The sequence below is a fragment of the Neoarius graeffei genome, chromosome 7, assembly GCF_027579695.1.
Source record: "Neoarius graeffei isolate fNeoGra1 chromosome 7, fNeoGra1.pri, whole genome shotgun sequence".
In the NCBI taxonomy this organism is placed as follows: domain Eukaryota; kingdom Metazoa; phylum Chordata; class Actinopteri; order Siluriformes; family Ariidae; genus Neoarius; species Neoarius graeffei.
In genome coordinates this window covers 92579837-92601605 of record NC_083575.1, presented here as the reverse complement: position 1 = coordinate 92601605, position 21769 = coordinate 92579837, and the positions used below count along the sequence as shown (strand labels likewise).

The 21769-nt window shown below is 41.7% G+C and overlaps 1 protein-coding gene across 3 annotated transcripts in view; it reads left to right on the top strand.

Moving 5' to 3' along the window:
• The window catches only part of asb5b (ankyrin repeat and SOCS box containing 5b), a 47273-nt gene extending 32195 nt beyond the window's left edge, over positions 1-15078 (top strand). For all 3 annotated transcript variants that reach the window (XM_060924891.1, XM_060924893.1, XM_060924892.1), the window contains exons 2-7: positions 2908-2987; positions 4214-4321; positions 4666-4816; positions 4985-5119; positions 12042-12233; positions 12812-15078. In XM_060924891.1, the coding sequence (XP_060780874.1) occupies positions 2908-2987; positions 4214-4321; positions 4666-4816; positions 4985-5119; positions 12042-12233; positions 12812-12939 (794 nt within the window). In that variant the 3' untranslated portion in view covers positions 12940-15078. The remainder of the gene's footprint in view (positions 1-2907; positions 2988-4213; positions 4322-4665; positions 4817-4984; positions 5120-12041; positions 12234-12811) is intronic.
• Positions 15079-21769: the final 6691 nt, after the last annotated feature.

The window sequence follows — 21769 nt, the reverse complement described above, 5'->3', positions numbered from 1 at the left end:
TTGCAAATCATCGCATTCTGTTTTTATTTATGTTTTACACAGTGTCCCAACTTTTTGGGGGTTTTAACTTTGCTAGTTATCAGGTTACTTTACTGTGACCAGTGAAGGTGGAGAACCAGAAAATTTAGGCAAAGATTCCTGGAATAATCTTAACTATAATTTAGATGGGCACAGAAGGAAGTGCCTGACTGGACTGAGTTCGATTTTAAGGAAGTAATCGATGAAACGGAAATCGACACCACCCAAAGCGCCTGAAGGGCCTGGTTAGTCCTGGAACAGGAGACCGCATGGGAAGACCAGGTCTTGGCACGGGAAGAACTTTGATTCTATATCAACGAGGTCATGATAAAGCGCATGAGGTGTTATGGGCCCTGCCCGTTCTGTGCAGAGGAGGAGCTATCCATGGTGGGAGGAGTGGCTTGCTGTGGGTGGCGCTTCCCTGCTTGATTGCCAATGCAGCGCACCTGCCCTGATATACAGTGGTGCTTGAAAGTTTGTGAACCCTTTAGAATTTTCTATATTTCTGCATAAATATGACCTAAAACATCATCAGATTTTCACACAAGTCCTAAAAGTAGATAAAGAGAACCCAGTTAAACAAATGAGACAAAAATATTATACTTGGTCATTTATTTATTGAGGGAATTGATCCAAAATTACATATCTGTGAGTGGCAAAAGTATGTGAACCTTTGCTTTCAGTATCTGGTGTGACCCCCTTGTGCAGCAATAACTGCAACTAAACGTTTGCGGTAACTGTTGATCAGTCCTGCACACCGGCTTGGAGGAATTTTAGCCCGTTCCTCCGTACAGAACATGCTTCAACTCTGGGATGTTGGTGGGTTTCCTCACATGAACTGCTCGCTTCAGGTCCTTCCACAACATTTCCATTGGATTAAGGTCAGGACTTTGACTTGGCCATTCCAAAACATTAACTTTATTCTTCTTTAACCATTCTTTGGTAGAACGACTTGTGTGCTTAGGGTCGTTGTCTTGCTGCATGACCCACCTTTTCTTGAGATTCAGTTCATGGACAGATGTCCTGACATTTTCCTTTAGAATTTGCTGGTATAATTCAGAATTCATTGTTCCATCAATTATGGCAAGCCATCCTGGCCCAGATGCAGCAAAACAGGCCCAAACCATGATACTACCACTGCCATGTTTCACAGATGGGATGAGGTTCTTATGCTGGAATGCAGTGTTTTCCTTTCTCCAAACATAACACTTCTCATTTAAACCAAAAAGTTCTATTTTGGTCTCATCCGTCCACAAAACATTTTTCCAATAGCCTTCTGGCTTGTCCACGTGATCTTTAGCAAACTGCAGATGAGCAGCAATGTTCTTTTTGGAGAGCAGTGGCTTTCTCCTTGCAACCCTGCCATGCACACCATTGTTGTTCAGTGTTCTTCTGATGGTGGACTCATGAACATTAACATTAGCCAATGTGAGAGAGGCCTTCAGTTGCTTAGAAGTTACCCTGGGGTCCTTTGTGACCTCGCCGACTATTACACGCCTTGGTCTTGGAGTGATCTTTGTTGGTCGACCACTCCTGGGGAGGGAAACAATGGTCTTGAATTTCCTCCATTTGTACACAATCTGTCTGACTGTGGATTGGTGGAGTCCAAACTCTTTAGAGATGGTTTTGTAACCTGTTCCAGCCTGATGAGCATCAACAACGCTTTTTCTGAGGTCCTCAGAAATCTCCTTTGTTCGTGCCATGATACACTTCCACAAACATGTGTTGTGAAGGTCAGACTTTGATAGATCCCTGTTCTTCAAATAAAACAGGGTGCCCACTCACACCTGATTGTCATCCCACTGATTGAAAACACCTGACTCTAATTTCACCTTCAAATTAACTGCTAATCCTAGAGGTTCACATACTTTTGCCACTCACAGATATGTAATATTAGATCATTTTCCTCAATAAATAAATGACCAAGTATAATATTTTTGTCTCATTTGTTTAACTGGGTTCTCTTTATCTACTTTTAGGACTTGTGTGAAAATCTGATGATGTTTTAGGTCATATTTATGCAGAAATATAGAAAATTCTAAAGGGTTCACAAACTTTCAAGCACCACTGTATAAAGCTGCCTCTTTGTTCCTTTCTCTCTCTCTCTCTCTTGGTTTTGCCTTGACCCCATCCTCAGGCCATATGCACAAGATGCCAGCACATCTTGGGGTTTTCTTTTTTGGTGATTGTTTCATTTTAGTTGAATGTTTGCTTTTGGTCTGCATATCAGGCTGACAGCTCTTGCTTTTCATTTATTTTCTTAGTTGCCTTTGTTAGGTCAGGAGGACACTGGGTCCGACCTCCTATCGCGGGGGGCCAGACCTCCCGTTTTTCTTTGATTTGCTGCCCAGTCTGTTTCAGTCTTTTCTTTGTTTTTGGAGACCTTTTGTTCCTTAATAAAAGTAAGTTTTGGGGTTATATCTTTACAACTCTGGTTTTCTTTGTTAATTATGGTGGCTTTGTCTTATGTTATGGTCAAGTTAACAGCCGTAACAGCCGTTGTTCTGCCGTAACAGAGGATAGGTGAGGTCGTGAAAAAGCATGGACCCTTGATGAGTGTAAAAAAGGCTTCAGGGTCTGACATTGTTGCTATATGGATCTGAAAATGTGAGGAAAACGCTGTACTATATGCTTATACAGAACATTTCATGGAGATCATTTTATACGAAGTATTTAAAGAGCCAAACTAAAGGTAGAACCCAAACTCTAAATGTTCTAAGTGCAATAGAATAGATAGTGTAATTTACATATGATGCAAAATGTGAAATCGAACACTCCTATACGATTAATCATCACATGGCAAAGAGAAATCTATAGATTGTGTGTGATGTTTATATGAGCTGAGTCTGTTGAATGGGGTGTCTGGTGTTTTGTGTGTGTGTGTTATAGGCTCATGGGCGGACCGATCTCCACTCCATGAAGCTGCAAGCCAGGGACGCCTTCTGGCCCTGAAGACCCTGCTCTCACAGGTGTCCATACACATGCATGCATATATATAATGTAACCCCACTTTCACGAACTCCTTGGGTGACGTCCAAATAGTTTGTTCTACTGAAAAGTTCATAATACTGAAATGGATCCACTTGCCTCACCAAACACTCGAGTCACATCCAAAATTTTCAGCGCATTCTCCTGATCACGAATTTCTCCTCCCAAGTCACTATCACAGTTCACTGACCGAGTTAAAGGATCACGAATGGAGGCGATGATTTCTTCATCTGTTATGGAAATGTTTGGACGGAGATTACCGGTGTATCGTTGTCACTGTCCACCCACTGACTCGCTACGTTTTCTGAATCTTCACCATTCAGTTCATTCACGTGTTGCAAATCACTGATGATGTAATTTATGTTGCTTTAACGAGATGTTAAGTTTAGCGGTATCAGCAGTCATTTCATCCTTTTATCAATCCTTTGATCACCGTTCTCGATAATTGTTTCTGATCAACACCTAAGCGAGACTCGTTAAGCCTTTGTTTTATGGCGTTAACACGTATTGTTAACTTGACTACAGACTTGATTACTTATTGTTTGTCTCGGGGGGGGGGAGTGCATGGCTCAGTGTATCATCTAAGCAGGTGAATGACGGATGTAGTTGCAGGAAGAGTGTTTATTTATGAGGAGGCAGGCAAACAGGTCAAAAACGTATGTCGTAAAATGGGAAAGGGTCACACGAGGCACAAACAGAATGGCGGAGGCAAAGACGAAAAGCGGAGTCCAAATACACAAAACAAAGTCAAAAGCAGAAAGGTAATACACCGATAATAAGGCTTGGTAATGTGAGACACTCGGTACAGCGCGTATACTTCACCAAGTCTGTGTGTTTAGAGAGTGCTTATACGGTAAGCGCGCGCTGTGATTGCACTCTAATCTGGAACAGGTGCATGGTACTGTAATGAGTCCTAATGGTGCTGCCTGTGCATTGTAACAATGAGTTACAATGAGTTTATTGGCAATGAGTCGGAGTCTGAAATCCGAGTGTGCAGCACACACGTGGGCGTGACACAGTGATGTTTTCTTGAAGGCTCCGATTCATTGTCATTAAAGGCAGGGGACACGAACTTAGTTCATTATATGCGTAAGTTTGTAGTAAAGGAGTTCGTTATAGCGGAGTTGCTGTGTGTGTGTGTGCGTAATCACACATACACACCTTTACACATACACACTTCATTTGATTTGCATTTTCCTTCCATCAGGGCTACAATGCAAACCTCGTCACCATCGATCATGTGACTCCATTGCACGAGGCGTGTCTGGGCGATCATGTGGCATGTGCCAGAGCACTCATCGAGGCTGGAGCTAATGTAAGTCCTTACACATCCAGGGAAAATACTTATTTCTGATTGTCTGGCTGTTATTTGTTATATCGTAACACGTGTAAAGTAGATCCAGTCAAAAAGTTAATCGCAGCCCTAAATCCATTCTACTCTGTGAGATTATTTTGAAACGCAATCATTAACAGTTTCACTGTGAATGTGCTGTTAATCGATAACTGAAAATACATAAATGTTTGAATTAATCTGTGTTTTAATCGCGTGATGACAAGAGTGAGACGACACCCGAGCTCACCCACAGGAACGTGTATGGCAGATTATGTGTACAGTGATGTGTACTGATCCAGTATCGTGCGCGTGTGTGTGTATACTAGGTGAATGCGACCACCATCGATGGCATCACCCCTCTGTTTAATGCCTGTTCTGCGGGCAGTTCCACCTGTACAGAGGTTCTGCTGGAGCACGGCGCCACCCCACAGCCTGAGCCGTGCCAACCTTCACCCATCCACGAGGCCAGCAGCAAAGGTGATCATTCCTCATCTTCAGGCTAAAAAATATAGGTTTAGGTGGCAGCATGGGTTTAACACAAGCTGCATGTAATCGTGATATTTTTTAACAAGAAAATGTCGTACAATTATTATTATTAATTTTTTTGTCCTGAATGGTACACCACTCACGTAAGCTTTATTTCAGGAAGGACGGCGTGTGTGGAGGCTCTCATATCATGGGGGGCAGATGTGGATTACGACATTCCTCACTTGGGAACGCCACTTTACATCGCCTGCGCATCCCGAGAGCTACAGTGCACACAGAAACTTCTAGATGGAGGTGTGGGCAACAAATTAGACTAACTAACAGCTAATCTCACTTTAGTTTTAGTATTTAAAAAACACAGATAACACTCAGACCGTATTTTAATAACTTGGTTGTTCGTGACGATTTCACCCAGTTCACGATTCAATTCACAACATTTGGTTCACGATCTGATTTTCTCATGATATTTTTGAAAAAAAATCTTAAATGAAGAAAATTTTATTACCAATAAAGTGCAACATTTTTTCCTGATTCTTTATCAACCTGTTCCTTTTGTTAAATTTAAAAAAACTAACTAACAACCCCTTTTGTTTCATTTTCTTAATAACAACAATTATTATTTACCACATTTATAAAGGTTAGAGTGAAATGTAATGGCTCATTAACTAAATTATTCCTTTGATTAAAAATGAAAAAAAAAAATCAATCACAAATATTCCCTTTTTTATAAATGTTCATGAACATTTGTACTGCCTCCATTTGCTTCTCTTTCTCTTTCAGCAGTCTGTAAAAAGAGAGCTCGCTCTGATTTCTTGTTAAATCTATTTCGACACAATCACACAACAGCTCGTTCACGTTTTAGATCTGTTTTCTTGTATTTTCATGGTATTAGAGCTGTGTTACTTCCGCCTACACTGAAGTCACGTGTATTCCCGCTGTTTAACATGGAATTCCATGAAATCGAGTTGTATATGAGCTAATGGCGGCTATAAGCCGTGTACGACGAGATTGAGTGGAATAACTGTTTTATTCTATCCATGTTCACTGGATTTTGAGAAACGGAGCATTTTTATTTTTTCAACTTCAATAAATAAAAATTTTAAAGAAGCCTTTATTTGTCACATGTACACTCAGAGTGAAATTCCTCCTCTGGATTTAACCCATCTGAAGCAGTGAGCGCACACACACATACCCAGAGCAGTAGGCAGCAATGCTATGGTGCCTTGTTCAAGGCTCAAGGGCACTTCAGCCATGATACAGAGGGAAGGGAAAGTGATGTTCAATCACTCAACTCCCCTCACATTTTCCCTGCCAGTCCCAGGAATCAAACCGGCGACCATTGGGACCCAAAGCTGCTTCTCTAACCAACAACCTACATGGTAGCGAAGCAGCTTTGGGACCAGAAAGTCACCAGTTCGAGTCCCTCAACCAGCAGGGATGGCTGAAGTGCCCTTGAGCAAGGCACCTAACCCCTAACTGCCCTCCAGGCTGCTCTGGGTTTGTTGTATGTCGCTCTGGATAAGAGCATCTGCTCAATACCTGTAATGTTAGTAATGTAAGGCCATTATTAAAAAATGTTCTGTTTCCGGTCCACCGGCCGGGTGAGTGCCGTTTGTGCGGTTTAAATTTTTTTTTTTTTTAACGCCGTTTTTTCGACCTTTTTTTCGGGTTCATAAATCTAAAATCGAACTTGACATTTCCGCATTCCCAGGGCTTTCCACTAAGGCTCATACTAGCCAGCCATGACAAATAAGTAGCCAGCCGGGGGGAGTAAACACAAAATAAACTCCTGTGCATGCAGTTCCCAGGATTAAATGTATTTTCCACAGACCATTTATTTACTCACTTTACTCAAATACAAAGTAAAATGGCAGTAAATCTTCTTTCTTTTCTTGCGTATTGCATCATGAGGCGTTCCTGGCTTGTAAATCTCTTATTTTCGGTGCATGACACATTCACGCAGCTGAGCATGCTATGAATTAACAACCACAACGGTCTGCAGTGGCGGCTACACAATTACACACTCAGCGAACATTTCTCCATTTGTGTATGAAAATACACTCCAACCACTCAGTTTGGGTTCATTTACAACCAACGGTGTCTTTTGATGGCAGCATGTAATTGAACGAGAGAAGACTGGTTTACCGGAGACAAAATAAGTGTTATCTCTGCTTCTGTTCCCTCCGACACACTACTGCCTCCGCCGAGTGCACGCGCACACACCGCATGTCGGGGCCACGGATGAGTTACTCTCCCTTGATCAACGAAGTCGGCGGGGAATTTGTGGTTATTATCGGTACAAACAGCGTGAATCACAACTTAAATGAGTGCGGTTCAGTTTGACATTATTGTCAGTCCGTTAGATAAACATTTAATTTTATTAAAATCGAAAATTAATATTTAGAGCCTGTGGGCTACAAAAATAAGTCATTAAAGTAGCCGGCTGGACTTAATCGTGTAATCGGCTGTATGGCCGGCAGCTGGCGCTTGTGGAAAGCCCTGCATTCCGCGCAGAATATAGAATCGGATCAGCTCTGCGCATGCGCCGTGCGGCACAAAAAAATGTCCGCCACCATGAAGGAAGGCGATCCGGAGTTTTCAAACATTTGCTTAAGTGTGAAATCGCAAAATGGTATTCTAGCGAACAACAAAATAGTAAAGATTCAGAAAAACAAATCATCCAGTGATCATTTTAATAGTGTAATTTCATCCGAATTAGGCCTAACGCTCGATTTAAAACTACAAAAAGTCCGTGTGTCGGACACTTTAAGTACCTTTGTAAAAATTTTGCAAATGTTGCAGTCAGCATTTAAAATGCTAACTTAAAGGTCTGATGACACGAACATGACTCTATGCAATTTCTTAAATAAACTATACAACATGGCAAACATGTTAGAGTTCTGTTATAATTACGTGAAAAGAAGCTGTTGTTATGCGAATATCCAACTTTTAATTGCACAGCGCAAGAAAACTGGGTCCGTGGCTCACGGCCATGTTGTGACGTCAGCGGAAGAACACGCTGCGGTTCACTGGCTGTTCTACTCTGGTTCTACTCAATGGAAATGGCGCATGAAAACACCGGTGAACTCTCTAGTGCTAGCTCTTCCTCTTCTGGGAGTCTAGAATTGTGTTGATCTCTTCTGAATAGAATCTATGATAGCCTACCCTCTTTCCCCTTTGCCTCTCGTTGCTAGTCGGCAGTTACATGAAAGCCACAAGTTTTCACAAGCAAATGCATGACTGATATCACGCCGACTTTATGATTACATTTATGATTATCATGTAGAATCTATAGCTCTACGTACCTTTATCTTATGTCATTTCACAACACATGTTCTGACAGGAGGACTGTCTTTGGATCCGGCATAGCTACTAGTAGACCCCCTCCGGAATACTGGCAGTGTTGCCAGATTGGGAGGTTTCCCGCCCAGTTGGGCGGTTTCAAATACATTTTGGTGGGTTTTGAACATATTTTGGGCTGGAAAACTTCAGCAGTATCTGGCAACAGATACTGCTGACGTTTTCCAGCCCAAAATATGTTCAAAACCCACCAAAATGCACTTGAAACCGCCCAACTGGGCGGGAAACCTCCCAATCTGGCAACACTGTGTAGGCACTGCTGATGGTAGCAGCACACGTTTGTGCTGAACTGCACACCCAAGAGATTCTTTTAAGCTGGGAAGGGTGTCAAAACAATCCAAATCGAAGTGTTCAGAGCACAGGACGGATGTTGGTGAGGGCTCCCACTTGTCACGAGTGCGCCTGACTTGCTTCAACCACTTCGCATGCAGCTCGGGATCTCTGGGAAACTTGAATAAACTTACCCCATCCTTGTGGGTTTTGGAGCAAAAGCCGGCAACAGAATGCGAAGGCATAATAACTATATATATATATATATATATATATATATATATATATATATATATATATATATATATATTAGTGCTGTCAAGCGATTAAAATATTTAATCGCGATTAATGTCGCGACTGTCATAGTTAACTCGCGATTAATCGCACATTTTTGTCACATGAAAAACCATTGTAATTCTCTTATCAGCATAAAAAAGTGAATGGGCTTGCTCACCGTTCGAACTACGGGGGTACTCGGGGGATCCGAGATTCCCTGAAACAGACATGAGATCCCTTGAAAACATGATTTGGGAAATGTTGGGGGGTCTCTAAAATATCGGCAAAATTATGTTTATTGACATAGCAATTGTGTGTAACGGGAAGCATTTGCATATCCGAAGTGAGCGCGCGATGGAGATCCGCGCTCTGAGACAAGCGCAAGCACCCCCCCCAAGGGAAAAAAAGGGACCCCCCCCGAAAATATCGGCATAGTTCGAACACTGGTTGTACCACTGTGTTTTGTTTTGTTTTTTATTGCAGAGCATAACACGTCTTGTCACAGCCACTGCAAAGTGGGGCTGGAGCCACCGATGGGAAAACGAAACCTAAGCCGAGCACTGTGGCTCTTCGGGGGAGGGCAGAGGACTCTGGCTGTGCGGGGCGTGGCATCATGTCACAGAGTGTTAATCTCGCAATAAAAAAATTATCGCCGTTAAAATTGAGTCAAGTTAACGCGTTAATAACGCGACATTTTTGACAGCACTAATATATATATATATATATATATATATATATATATATATATATATATATATATAAAATAATGTATAATAAAAATACTAATAATGATATACTGAACACCTGTCATATCAACAACAAACTGGTAAGTTAGGAGTAAGATTCTTTCGCTGACGTCATATAGCTCCTCCTCCTCCTTTGTCTCCTGGGTGCTGCAGCCCCGTCAAATTTGCCCAAATAGCCGCGTTTTTTATCATAACTTGTAAAATAGGCGCCTTCGTGAATTAATATATGGATCATCGGGAATTACTTTTTATGTTATAAAACATCGCCAAAGATGTCAAAAACGTGTCATCAGCCCTTTAAAGTTTTTGTACAAGTTTCAGTTGATTAAATCGTCGTATTTTATTAAGTGTGTCTGCTTTTGTAATAAAAAAGTACTGAAAGAAAAAGCAAACACAGCATTGCGATTTCTTATCCATCCATATATTAAAAAAAAAAATCCCTCCCTCCCTCCCGAAAATTTTTTTGCTCTTCCGGTGGACAGGAAACGGATTTTTTTTTAAGGATGGCCTAATGTTGGATGTGAAAGATTTGTCGCTGCTGAGTCTGAGTCACTGAATCAGTTTTATACAGAAGTACGAGCAAAATCTTTGCTTTAATTGTTGTTTTTTTTTCTTTGTGTGACCCAAACATCCAAACTTTAGAATCAAAATCAGCCATTTCAGAAGAGTTACTTGTTCATTTAAAAGGGAGTTTTGCTAGTTTATTATTAAACGTATAATAATGAACAGTTATTCCACGAAATCGAGTCGTACATGAGCTGATAGCCGACGAGGCGCGTAGCACCGAGATTGAGTGGAATAATTGTTTTATTCTATCCACATTCACTGGATTTTGAGAAACAGAGCATTTTTAATTTTTCGATAAATAGAAACTTCATGCAAAACGTCCGACAAAATAATTTCCGCTTAGAATGTAAACAAACCAGTGAAATGACAGGAGCAATTTGTGAAAAATGCGATAATGATTCTAGAAAAATTAAAAAAAGATACATTCTTACCATCAACTACTTTTATTCCATATTTTTTTTTTTTTTGTATTTTTTGTGGTTTTGTTTTCGAGTAGAGGTTTTATTTCGGCCTCGGTTGGTTCAGCAACACGCTCTGCCATTTTCTTTTTCTCTACTCATGGTATATGAGCTGATATGCTAGTAGTAGAGTAGCCAATCAGAGCGTGCGATTGCTCATATCCAGTGACTGTGGATAGAGTAACGTACATTATTCCCCCCTCTGCGGTATAAACACAATTACAGCAAGGAAAAACTAAGAGATTACACAGCCTGATAATAATCACAGTACATTTTTTTTATTTCATCGAGTCGAATCTTTATGAATTTGTATCACGATTTATCTTCGAACATTTTTTAGCACGACTTAAATTTTTAGCACTAGACAATAACTTAATTTTTTTTTTTTTTATGTTTTGTTTCCTCAGTGACCAGCACACATTTTACATGTAATCCTGTGGGAAATGGTTAAACATAAAATAAATAAATAAATAAATAAAATAAAAAAATAATAGGGGTGGCACGGTGGTGTAGTGGTTAGCGCTGTCGCCTCACAGCAAGAAGGTCCGGGTTCGAACCCCGTGGCCGGCGAGGGCCTTTCTGTGCGGAGTTTGCATGTTCTCCCCGTGTCCGCGTGGGTTTCCTCCGGGTGCTCCGGTTTCCCCCACAGTCCAAAGACATGCAGGTTAGGTTAACTGGTGACTCTAAATTGAGCGTAGATGTGAATGTGAGTGTGAATGGTTGTCTGTGCCTATGTGTCAGCCCTGTGATGACCTGGCGACTTGTCCAGGGTGTACCCCGCCTTTCGCCCGTAGTCAGCTGGGATAGGCTCCAGCTTGCCTGCGACCCTGTAGAACAGGATAAAGCGGCTAGAGATAATGAGATGAGATGAAAAAAATCTCATCTCATCTCATTATCTCTAGCCGCTTTATCCTGTTCTACAGGGTCACAGGCGAGCTGGAGCCTATCCCAGCTGACTACGGGCGAAAGGTGGGGTACACCCTGGACAAGTCGCCAGGTCATCACAGGGCTGACACAGAGACACAGACAACCATTCACACTCACATTCACACCTACGCTCAATTTAGAGTCACCAGTTAACCTAACCTGCATGTCTTTGGACTGTGGGGGAAACCGGAGCACCCGGAGGAAACCCACGCGGACACGGGGAGAACATGCAAACTCCACACAGAAAGGCCCTCGCCGGCCCTGGGGCTCGAACCCGGACCTTCTTGCTGTGAGGCGACAGCGCTAACCACTACACCACCGTGCCGCCCGATGAAAAAAAAAATAAAAAAAAAACAGAGTGATGTGATGAAGTGGAATTTCTGACATCAGCATCGTTTTAATTTATTTAAAAAAGTATGACTTTGCTTTCTTATCAATAAATGTGCATCTTTTTTCATAATCCATGAGCTGTTACTATAGAAACAAGAACACATTAGAACGAGATTGAGAACGTTAACAACAAACATCAGGAATGTCGTCTTGTAGTTCACTGATAAAATCAAAGTAATTGTTCGCTGCGGTGACCGGGGAACGTTGCGATTTACTCGGCAGGTGCTAACGTACAGAAGGGGCGTTTCCTGGACACTCCGCTTCACGCTGCTGCTCAGAAAGACTGTCCCGAGATCGTCAAAGTGCTCCTGGAGTTCGGCGCCAACATCAACGCTCGAAACCTGGAGCTGCAGCGAGCGGTGGAGACAGCGCCCCCTAGCAGCCTGGCAGAGTGCATGTTACTGCACTACGAAGGTAAACACTTCATTCTTCAGCAGATTCCTTTGTTAGTGCAAGAATTCAGAACACATTAGAAAACAGAATGTAACGTTAAATCTACGATGCAGCCTTTTCAGGACAACGATACAACGTACGCAATTTTCAAGTTTCTCTTATTCGAAACTGAATCGATCAGCCAAGACATGTTTGGTGCATCAAGTTAGCTTGTTTTGTTTTGTACTGCAGCTACGAAGCGAATGTAGCTAACAAGTAATAGCTTATAGCTAGCAGTGTAGCGCTGTGCGTCGCAGCTCGGTGGAGGTGTTCGGTGTCTCGAGTACATCAGTTGACTCCAGACAACACGCTGCTATCGAAAAGCATGGACCAGATGATATCACAGTCACAGAGACGAAAACTGTTGTAGTGATGTCACTTCCTGTTTTAGCTTCAGCATTAGGGGGAGTGGCCTGAAGTGTGAAGGTGGAGTTAGTGTGACAGAGATGTGGATGATGGTGATGCAATATCTGCTTCTTTGATGCGAGTGTGTGATGATTTCGATGCTAAAATGTGACATTTTGCTGTTGGTAATTGTGTGTGTGTGTGTGTGTGTGTAGTTACTCCGCGCTCTCTGAGTGAGCTGTGCAGGTTATGCATCAGAGAGTATCTGGGACGCACGAGGCTTCATCTCATCCCTCAGCTCAGACTTCCACCCCTGCTCCACAGATTCCTGCAGCACAGATAGACACCTGTCTCTCTCTCGCTCTGTCTCCACCTATCTCCCTGTCCACCCTCCACCTGTCCACTTTGCCTCTGTGTATGTTTGTCTCCCTGTTTACTTATATTACTCTACACCCGTCTCTCTCTCTCTCTCTCTCTCTCTACCTGTCTCAATGTGTCTTTCTCTCCACCTGTGCCTCTCTTCACCTGTCTCCACCTCTTTTACACCACCCCTCATCTGTCTCTCTCTCTCTCTACCTGACATTCTCTCCTTCTGTCTCTCTGTCTCTACCTGACGATCTCTCCACCCACCTGTCTGTCTCTACCTGACGCTCTCTCCACCTCTCTCTCTCTCTCTCTCTACCTGACGCTCTCTCCACCCGCCTCTCTGTCTCTACCTGACGCTCTTTTCACCCGTCTCTCTCTCTCTCTACCTGACGCTCTTTTCACCCGTCTCTCTCTCTCTCTCTCTACCTGACGCTCTCTTCACCCGTCTCTCTCTCTACCTGACGCTCTCCCCACCCACCTCTCTCTCTCTACCTGACACTCTTTTCACCCGTCTCTCTCTCTCTACCTGACACTCTTTTCACCCGTCTCTCTCTCTCTACCTGACGCTCTCTCCACCCGCCTCTCTGTCTCTACCTGATGCTCTTTTCACCCGTCTCTCTCTCTCTGATGCTCTCTCCACCCGCCTCTCTGTCTCTACCTGACGCTCTTTTCACCCGTCTCTCTCTCTCTCTACCTGACGCTCTCTCCACCCGCCTCTCTGTCTCTACCTGACGCTCTTTTCACCCGTCTCTCTCTCTCTCTACCTGACGCTCTCTCCACCCGCCTCTCTGTCTCTACCTGATGCTCTTTTCACCCGTCTCTCTCTCTCTACCTGACGCTCTCTCCACCCGCCTCTCTCTCTACTTGACACTCTTTTCACCCGTCTCTCTCTCTCTCTCTACCTGACACCCTCTCCACCTGCCTCTCTGTCTCTACCTGACTCTCTCTCTACCTGACACTCTTTTCACCCGTCTCTCTCTCTCTACCTGACGCTCTCTCCACCCGCCTCTCTGTCTCTACCTGACTCTCTCTCTACCTGACGCTCTTTTCACCTGTCTCTCTCTCTCTCTACCTGACGCTCTCTCCACCTGCCTGTCTGTCTCTACCTGTCTCTCTCTCTACCTGACACTCTTTTCACCCATCTCTCTCTCTCTCTACCTGACAGTCTTTTCACCTGTCTCTCTCTCTCTCTCTCTCTCTCTCCCTGATGCTCTCTCCACTCATCTCTTTGTCTCTACCTGACACTCTCTCCACCTGTCTCTCTGCCTCTACCTGTCTTTCTCTCCCTACCTGACACTCTCTTCACGTGCCTCACCATCCTGTTCCTGTCTTTCTCTTACTACACTTGTCTCTCTTTCCACCTGTCTCTGCTTCTCTGCCTGTCTGTCTCTCTTTCTCTATATCTCTGTCATTTTCTCTCTCTTTTCTGTATTTGTGTCCTTTATTTTGTCTCTCAAGTGCATTTATTATCTTCTTTATAACACAAAATAATTAATTGCTTGCTCTTGATTTTAAACGTCTGTAAAAATAATTAGAATTTTGTTTATTGTGTCAAAATCCACAATTTTTACTCTGTGTTTTCAGTAGGAAGTGTCTCACACCACGTTCACACTTGCGAGTGAAAAAGCGACCGTTTACACTTTTTTGCTCTCTTTTATGCAGATTTGTCTGAAATGATGACGTGTAAGACGTTGTACTGCGTATTTTACATTATTCTAGAATTTTATACTGAGTGCTTACGTGTACTGAGTCCATAACCTTTACAAGGTGACACTGATTTTTCATCATTTATATTTTTCTTTCTTTTCATTCTTGTCGTTTAAAAGCTGGAAAGTTTTCAGTCAGCCCTTTTGATAACATCAGCGACTCCTTTGCTCCGAATGTGAACGTGGTGTAAGATCAGAAATGTCAAAACGACAAACAGAGTTATCTGTCCTTCTGTTCATTCAGGCAGGTAATTAAATGTGAATGTCATTCGTGGAAATGCCAAACTCTTCTCTCATCTCACACTGTTTGATGGTTCTGGTGGCGGTGGTGGTGTGTTCAACCTGCCGAGTGTGTATCATAATCACAATTGTACGGTGTTTTACTGAAATCTCAGCATGTCAACAAATAAACAGGAATAAAAACCAGGAAATGTTTAATGGTGTTTTTTTTATTTTATGGTATTTACCATGAGTTGTTCTGGTTAAAATAAAAGTACAGAATATTATCATGACCCAAGGTTGGTTTGGGTGTCGGATCTAAAAAAGTTAACGTGACGTGAGGAGTTACCACGCCGAAGATGAATCATATCAAAGTGTTTTATTCCTCTTAAGCCACAGCAGATTGCCAATGGTTACAACTCTTGTCCAGCTATACTACTGTATATACGCCATACTTTTTACCCATTTATACAGTGCTGAGCGTAAATGAGTGCACCCCCTTTGAAAAGTAAAATTTTAAACAATATCTCAATGAAGACAAACAATTTCCAAAATATTGACGAGACAAAGTTTAATATAACATCTGTTTAACTTATAACGTGAAAGTAAGGTTAATAATATAACTTAGATTACACATTTTTCAGTTTTACTCAAATTAGGGTGGTGCAAAAATGAGTACACCCCACAACAAAAACTACTACATCTAGTACTTTGTATGGCCTCCATGATTTTTAATGACGGCACCAAGTCTTCTAGGCATGGAATGAACAAGTTGGCGACATTTTGCAACATCGATCTTTTTCCATTCTTCAACAACGACCTCTTTTAGCGACTGGATGCTGGATTACTGAGCTGTAATCGAGATTGTCGAACTTATCATCTGATCTAATTCACATCCAGAGCACGACTACTTACGGAACCGGAGAGCGAAGCAGTACAAACTTTGGGATGTAAAAAAGAAAGATAGCCTTTCAGGAGCTCTGCCACGCCCTTTTCCTCCTCAGCAACATCTCTTGGTCCGTGTCCTTTTGTCTTTTTGCTGCAATGAGAATTATGTTGTTTTTGTGATGTCAGTTATTAGTTGTAGCATATGTGATTGAGATTACTGAAATCTCAGCATGTCAACAAATATACAGGAATAAAAACCAGGAAATGTTTAATGGTGTTTTTTTATTTTATGGTATTTACCATGAGTTGTTCTGGTTAAAATAAAAGTACAGAATATTATCATGACCCAAGGTTGGTTTGGGTGTCGGATCTAAAAAAGTTAACGTGACGTGAGGAGTTACCACGCCGAAGATGAATCATATCAAAGTGTTTTATTCCTCTTAAGCCACAGCAGATTGCCAATGGTTACAGCTCTTGTCCAGCTATACTACTGTATATACGCCATACTTTTTACCCATTTATACAGTGCTGAGCGTAAATGAGTGCACCCCCTTTGAAAAGTAAAATTTTAAACAATATCTCAATGAAGACAAACAATTTCCAAAATGTTGACGAGACAAAGTTTAATATAACATCTGTTTAACTTATAACGTGAAAGTAAGGTTAATAATATAACTTAGATTACACATTTTTCAGTTTTACTCAAATTAGGGTGGTGCAAAAATGAGTGCACCCCACAACAAAAACTACTACCGTACATCTAGTACTTTGTATGGCCTCCATGATTTTTAATGACGACACCAAGTCTTCTAGGCATGGAATGAACAAGTTGGCGACATTTTGCGACATCGATCTTTTTCCATTCTTCAACAACGACCTCTTTTAGTGACTGGATGCTGGATTACTGAGCTGTAATTGAGATTGTCGAACTTATCATCTGATCTAATTCACATCCAGAGCACGACTACTTACGGAACCGGAGAGCGAAGCAGTACAAACTTTGGGATGTAAAAAAGAAAGAAAGTCTTTCAGGAGCTCTACCACGCCCTTTTCCTCCCCAGCAACATCTCTTGGTCCGTGTCCTTTTGTCTTTTTGCTGCGATGAGAATTAAACAATGATGTTTTTGTGATGTCAGTTATTAGTTGTAGCATATGTGATTGAAATTTAAAGTGTTTACCAGAACAATGTGCTTATTTTGATTTATAAATGTTAAAATAATGGCAAATTATCTTTTGACCAGAGGATCTATTCAGTTTTGTTGCAGAAGTGATACATACTTGAGCAAAATAAAAGGCTAAAGCCGAGACAAAAGTGACAAATGTTTGCGGTGTCTGTCTCCCTGGCAACAGATTTGCTCTTATCTGATTGGTTGTTGCAAATTGTCTGTTGCCCTAATTAGTTGCCCAGTGTTTCACCTGGTTGCCCATTGCCAGCAACATTGCCTAAAAAGTTGCCCCGAGTATCATCACCTTAAGGATCTATCCTATCGCAAACAGCAACTCTTTCTGAAGGTATCTTGACCTTGCATTGGCCTCTAAATTGCGAAAATTATCGGAGAAAGTTTCACTAGGTCTTTACATAACGGCGGCCAAATTGGTTTCCCTGACTACCACTTCATTCACCGGAAATAAACTCGCAAGCAAAAGTTGCGTGACTGAATACAACCCATCAGATAGCACTTTCCTCATGAATATTCATTCACAAAGGTAGTTCTCAAGCGATGAGGGGGCGGAACCATGCTAATGAGCTCTGATTGTGACATAGAAAGGGGAGCTGAATCTGAACGAGTTCTTGAAGGACATGTTTTCTGAAACGGGCAGAACAAAAGAACCTGACTGGGTCGTCTTATTTCAGCATGTGAATGTTGATAGATACTCCAGATACCAAAATATATGTACACAAGCACTGAAAAAGTGAGTTTTCCCAAATATGGCCCCTTTATTTAAAAAAAAAAGACAGACAACAATTTGGATGCATCATCATTTTAATAAGAATCTTCAAATCGTTACGATCACAAATGCTGCCCATCTTTTTTCTCACATCTTTTGATCAGTACGATTCCTTTCAGTACGAGTTTTTCCCTTCTATTTCTTTCTTGTCGTACATTTTATCCATAACGACATTATAAAAAAATAAATAGATCACTATCATGAGAAACAATTTTGTATCGTCTGCTTCTACTCTGTTACAGATTTATAGATGGAGGCTACACCCTGTTCGGCTGTGGAATCGTAGAACAAAAAAAAAAAGAATATATATACAAATAAGTAAAATACATACATACATACAGTTCACAGTGCAATTTGTTGAAAATGACTCACACAGTAAATGAATAAACTGCTCCTCAAACACTCGCAAAATGAAACGATGCCGAAATTTTTGATAACAAGCAAATTTGATGTCTGATCGTCATATCGTCGAGGGTAGCACACCATGCTAATACGCTGCTTGTTAGCGTTGTTTGCTAATTTAAGGCACACACTATACGTACTCAACTATCAGCAAAAAAATATTTCATATATCTTTCTCCCATGCAGCAGCTTTGCATATTTCCCAAGATCTCATCTCCTGTGTGGAAACAGTCCTCGTCTGTAACAGCAAGAAGCGAGCAAAGGGGTCCAAGCACTTTTTTTTTTTTTTTGCATGTAGATCTACATTTGTATTTCCTGTTACATTGTTCCACACACATCTGCATAATGTCTGAGTATGCTAAAGAGGTCAACGTAGCTACAAATTAAAAGACTTATTTAGAAGAAGAAGAATCCACACTGCACCAGTCCCCTACTGCTACCTCTGTGGGTGGTGAACCTCTCACCTATGGTCATGAGCTTTGGGTAATGACCGAAAGAACAAGATCGCGGATACAAGCGGCCGAAATGAGTTTCCTTCGCAGGGTGGCTGGGCACTCCCTTAGAGATAGGGTGAGAAGCACAGTCACTCGGGAGGAGCTCGGAGTAGAGCCGCTGCTCCTCCACATCGAGAGGAATCAGCTGAGGTGGCTCGGGCATCTTTTTCGGATGCCTCCTGGACACCTCCCTGGGGAGGTGTTCCAGGAGGCATGTCCCCCCGGGAGGAGGCCCCGGGGAAGACCCAGGACACGCTGGAGGGACTATGTCTCTCAGCTGGCCTGGGAACGCCTCGGTGTTCTTCCCGAGGAGCTGGCCGAGGTGTCTGGGGAAAGGGAAGTTTGGGCTTCCATGCTTAGACTGCTGCCTCTGCGACCTGGTCCCGGATAAAGCGGAAGAAGACGAGACGAGAAGAAGGAGAAGTGTTGCCAGACAAAACAAACCTCGCCCGACAGCACTTATTTTATACCTATATGCTGATAATGGTAATATTTCTCAATCATCAGCTGTCAAGTTACAGCCCTATGAAAATCCATGACCTTGAGTTTGACATTTCAGAGTCATTCAAGGTCAAAAGTCATGGTGCCAAATGAAAGCCCATATGGCACGTCCTACAGTATAAGCTGATAACGGTAAATCTCTGTCTACCATCAACCATTTTCAAGTTACAGCCCTCTGAAAATCCGTGACCTTGTGTTTGGCCTTTCAAGGTCACTCAAGGTCAAAGGTCATGGTGCCAAATGAAAGGCCATATAGGAGTTCCATGCTCTGATCACGGAATCCAGGGACACATGTCCGCCCGGGGGCATTTTGAGTTATTGACAGATTCAGAAAGTACAGTTTCTAAGCTTTCCAATGATGCCTTCCATGTGGAGATCTGACAATATTTGAAGAATGTGTGGCCTTTTGAAAGTGTATACTTCTTAAAACAGAAAAGGGAGAAAATCGCCCTCAAAGTTTTCCTTCTCAGTTACTCTGGGTGCAGGGCGGGCACATAATGGTGCTCATTTGCATGACATTAAGGAAAGCCCTACCCCCTACTAGCTAGCACGATGCTACTTTCATGTAAACAAAGATCACCACGTCAATTTTCCTTCCATGCAAAGTATGCCCAACACAATTATGAAGTACAAAAATAAGTCCTAAAGTATACTTTAATGTTTTGTGGTTGAAAAATTACTCACACTGTTAGAAAGAAAGATAGCACGATGATAACACAACTAACACAACACTAGTTTCATGTAACCAAACCACAACACTCTCCGTTACATTCAAAAATAACCACACAACCTTAGATTAATAAACTTACCCCATCAGAAAGAGAAACGGCGCCTTGCACACATCAATGCCTCCGATGGAATGTAGTCCTAGAACACTTCCTTTTGGTTGGGGTTTTTTTGCTAGAAATGGTCATCTCCGATGTAACTACCGTGCGTCTGTTTGCTTCGCGGTGTTTCAGCTCCTCTGCGATCTGTTTAGCTTCCTCATTCCATAGTGAAATTACACACCTGTATGCAGCTTAAGTAGCCACGAGCTCAGCTCGTATCATACAGGTGATTCGCGAAAAAAACAAACAAAAGACTTAAATCGTCACATGAATGGCCCATATGGTAATTTACCCACAGCAGGCTACAGTCCTGACAAAAACGAGACAATTTGCAACAAAAAATTTATGCTTTTCCAACAAAACAGTCTATTATCTGAAATACTGATTGCATTCTTCAAGATCTCAACTTGCACATTATGGAAAAAAACGAAAATCACAAATTTCGAAAAAAAATGCTTCTTTTGCGATTTTCTCTGATTCGTTTCGGCCGACATGTGTCCCTGGATTCCGTGACTCGTCACTGTTTTTGAGTTATAATGGAAAATGTTATTTTGACCAAAAGGTTGACCTTTCCGGTGACCTTGACCTTCACCTTGAGCCGATTAGCCCCACAATTTAATCAAGTAATCTACGTACCATTGCCCACCTACCCTGAAAATTTGAAGTCAATCGGTGCAACCGTCTAGACGCTAGACTGTTAACAGACAGACAGACACACAAACAAACTGATTACAATACCTCGCCCCGCTTACTCCATCGCAGGTGAGGTAATAACACACATCAAGTGCCTCGATGTATGTGGTAATTTCTACAGATTTACAATGAAAAACAAACCAGTTTGTTTTTCGTTCTTTGAGTTCCCAATCTTTGAATGAAAGATCGAAACTTGCTGAAAAGAAATGGATTTTTTTTAATAGTGGAAGGTTTTTTTGTTTTTTCAAAATGTGTTATTTGCATATATTTAAATGAGAAAAACATCCCTGTCCCAGACCCAACAACTGCTCCAAATCCAAAGGCTTCCAAAGCAAAGATTTTTTTGAAAATAGCTTCGCCTACATTTCAGCTTCACCAAGTGCCCCTCTGGGATAGTCTACCGAAACCACAAGGATGTCGTTTTGGTTTTTGTTGTCCCCAAATAAACCAGGGTGCTACAGTATAAAGTCACCATTTTACTGGTAGATGGCCTGTTGGAGCAAGGCTAACGTTAACTTGTACCTAGTTTGTGTTAGCTAGTTTAGCTAAGGTTAACTTTCAGGATGTTATCCCTTACAAAAAAGTTTATGCAAGTGTGCTTCTAGTCTACTTTTAAACTAAAAATCATAAAGTATGCTTTCAGTTTACTTTTTATTTACTTATCAGATATATATTTAAGAAAGTTATTCATAAGTATACTTGGCTTATACAAAAAAGTATATAGAAAAGTCTAAATATATTAAGCTTATACTTACACTTTTGATCAAGATACAGTGGTGCTTGAAAGTTTGTGAACCCTTTAGAATTTTCTATATTTCTGCATAAATATGACCTAAAACATCATCAGATTTTCACACAAGTCCTAAAAGTAGATAAAGAGAACCCAGTTAAACAAATGAGACAAAAAATATTATACTTGGTCATTTATTTATTGAGGAAAATGATCCAATATTACATATCTGTGAGTGGCAAAAGTATGTGAACCTTTGCTTTCAGTATCTGGTGTGACCCCCTTGTGCAGCAATAACTGCAACTAAACGTTTGCGGTAACTGTTGATCAGTCCTGCACACCGGCTTGGAGGAATTTTAGCCCGTTCCTCCATACAGAACAGCTTCAACTCTGGGAT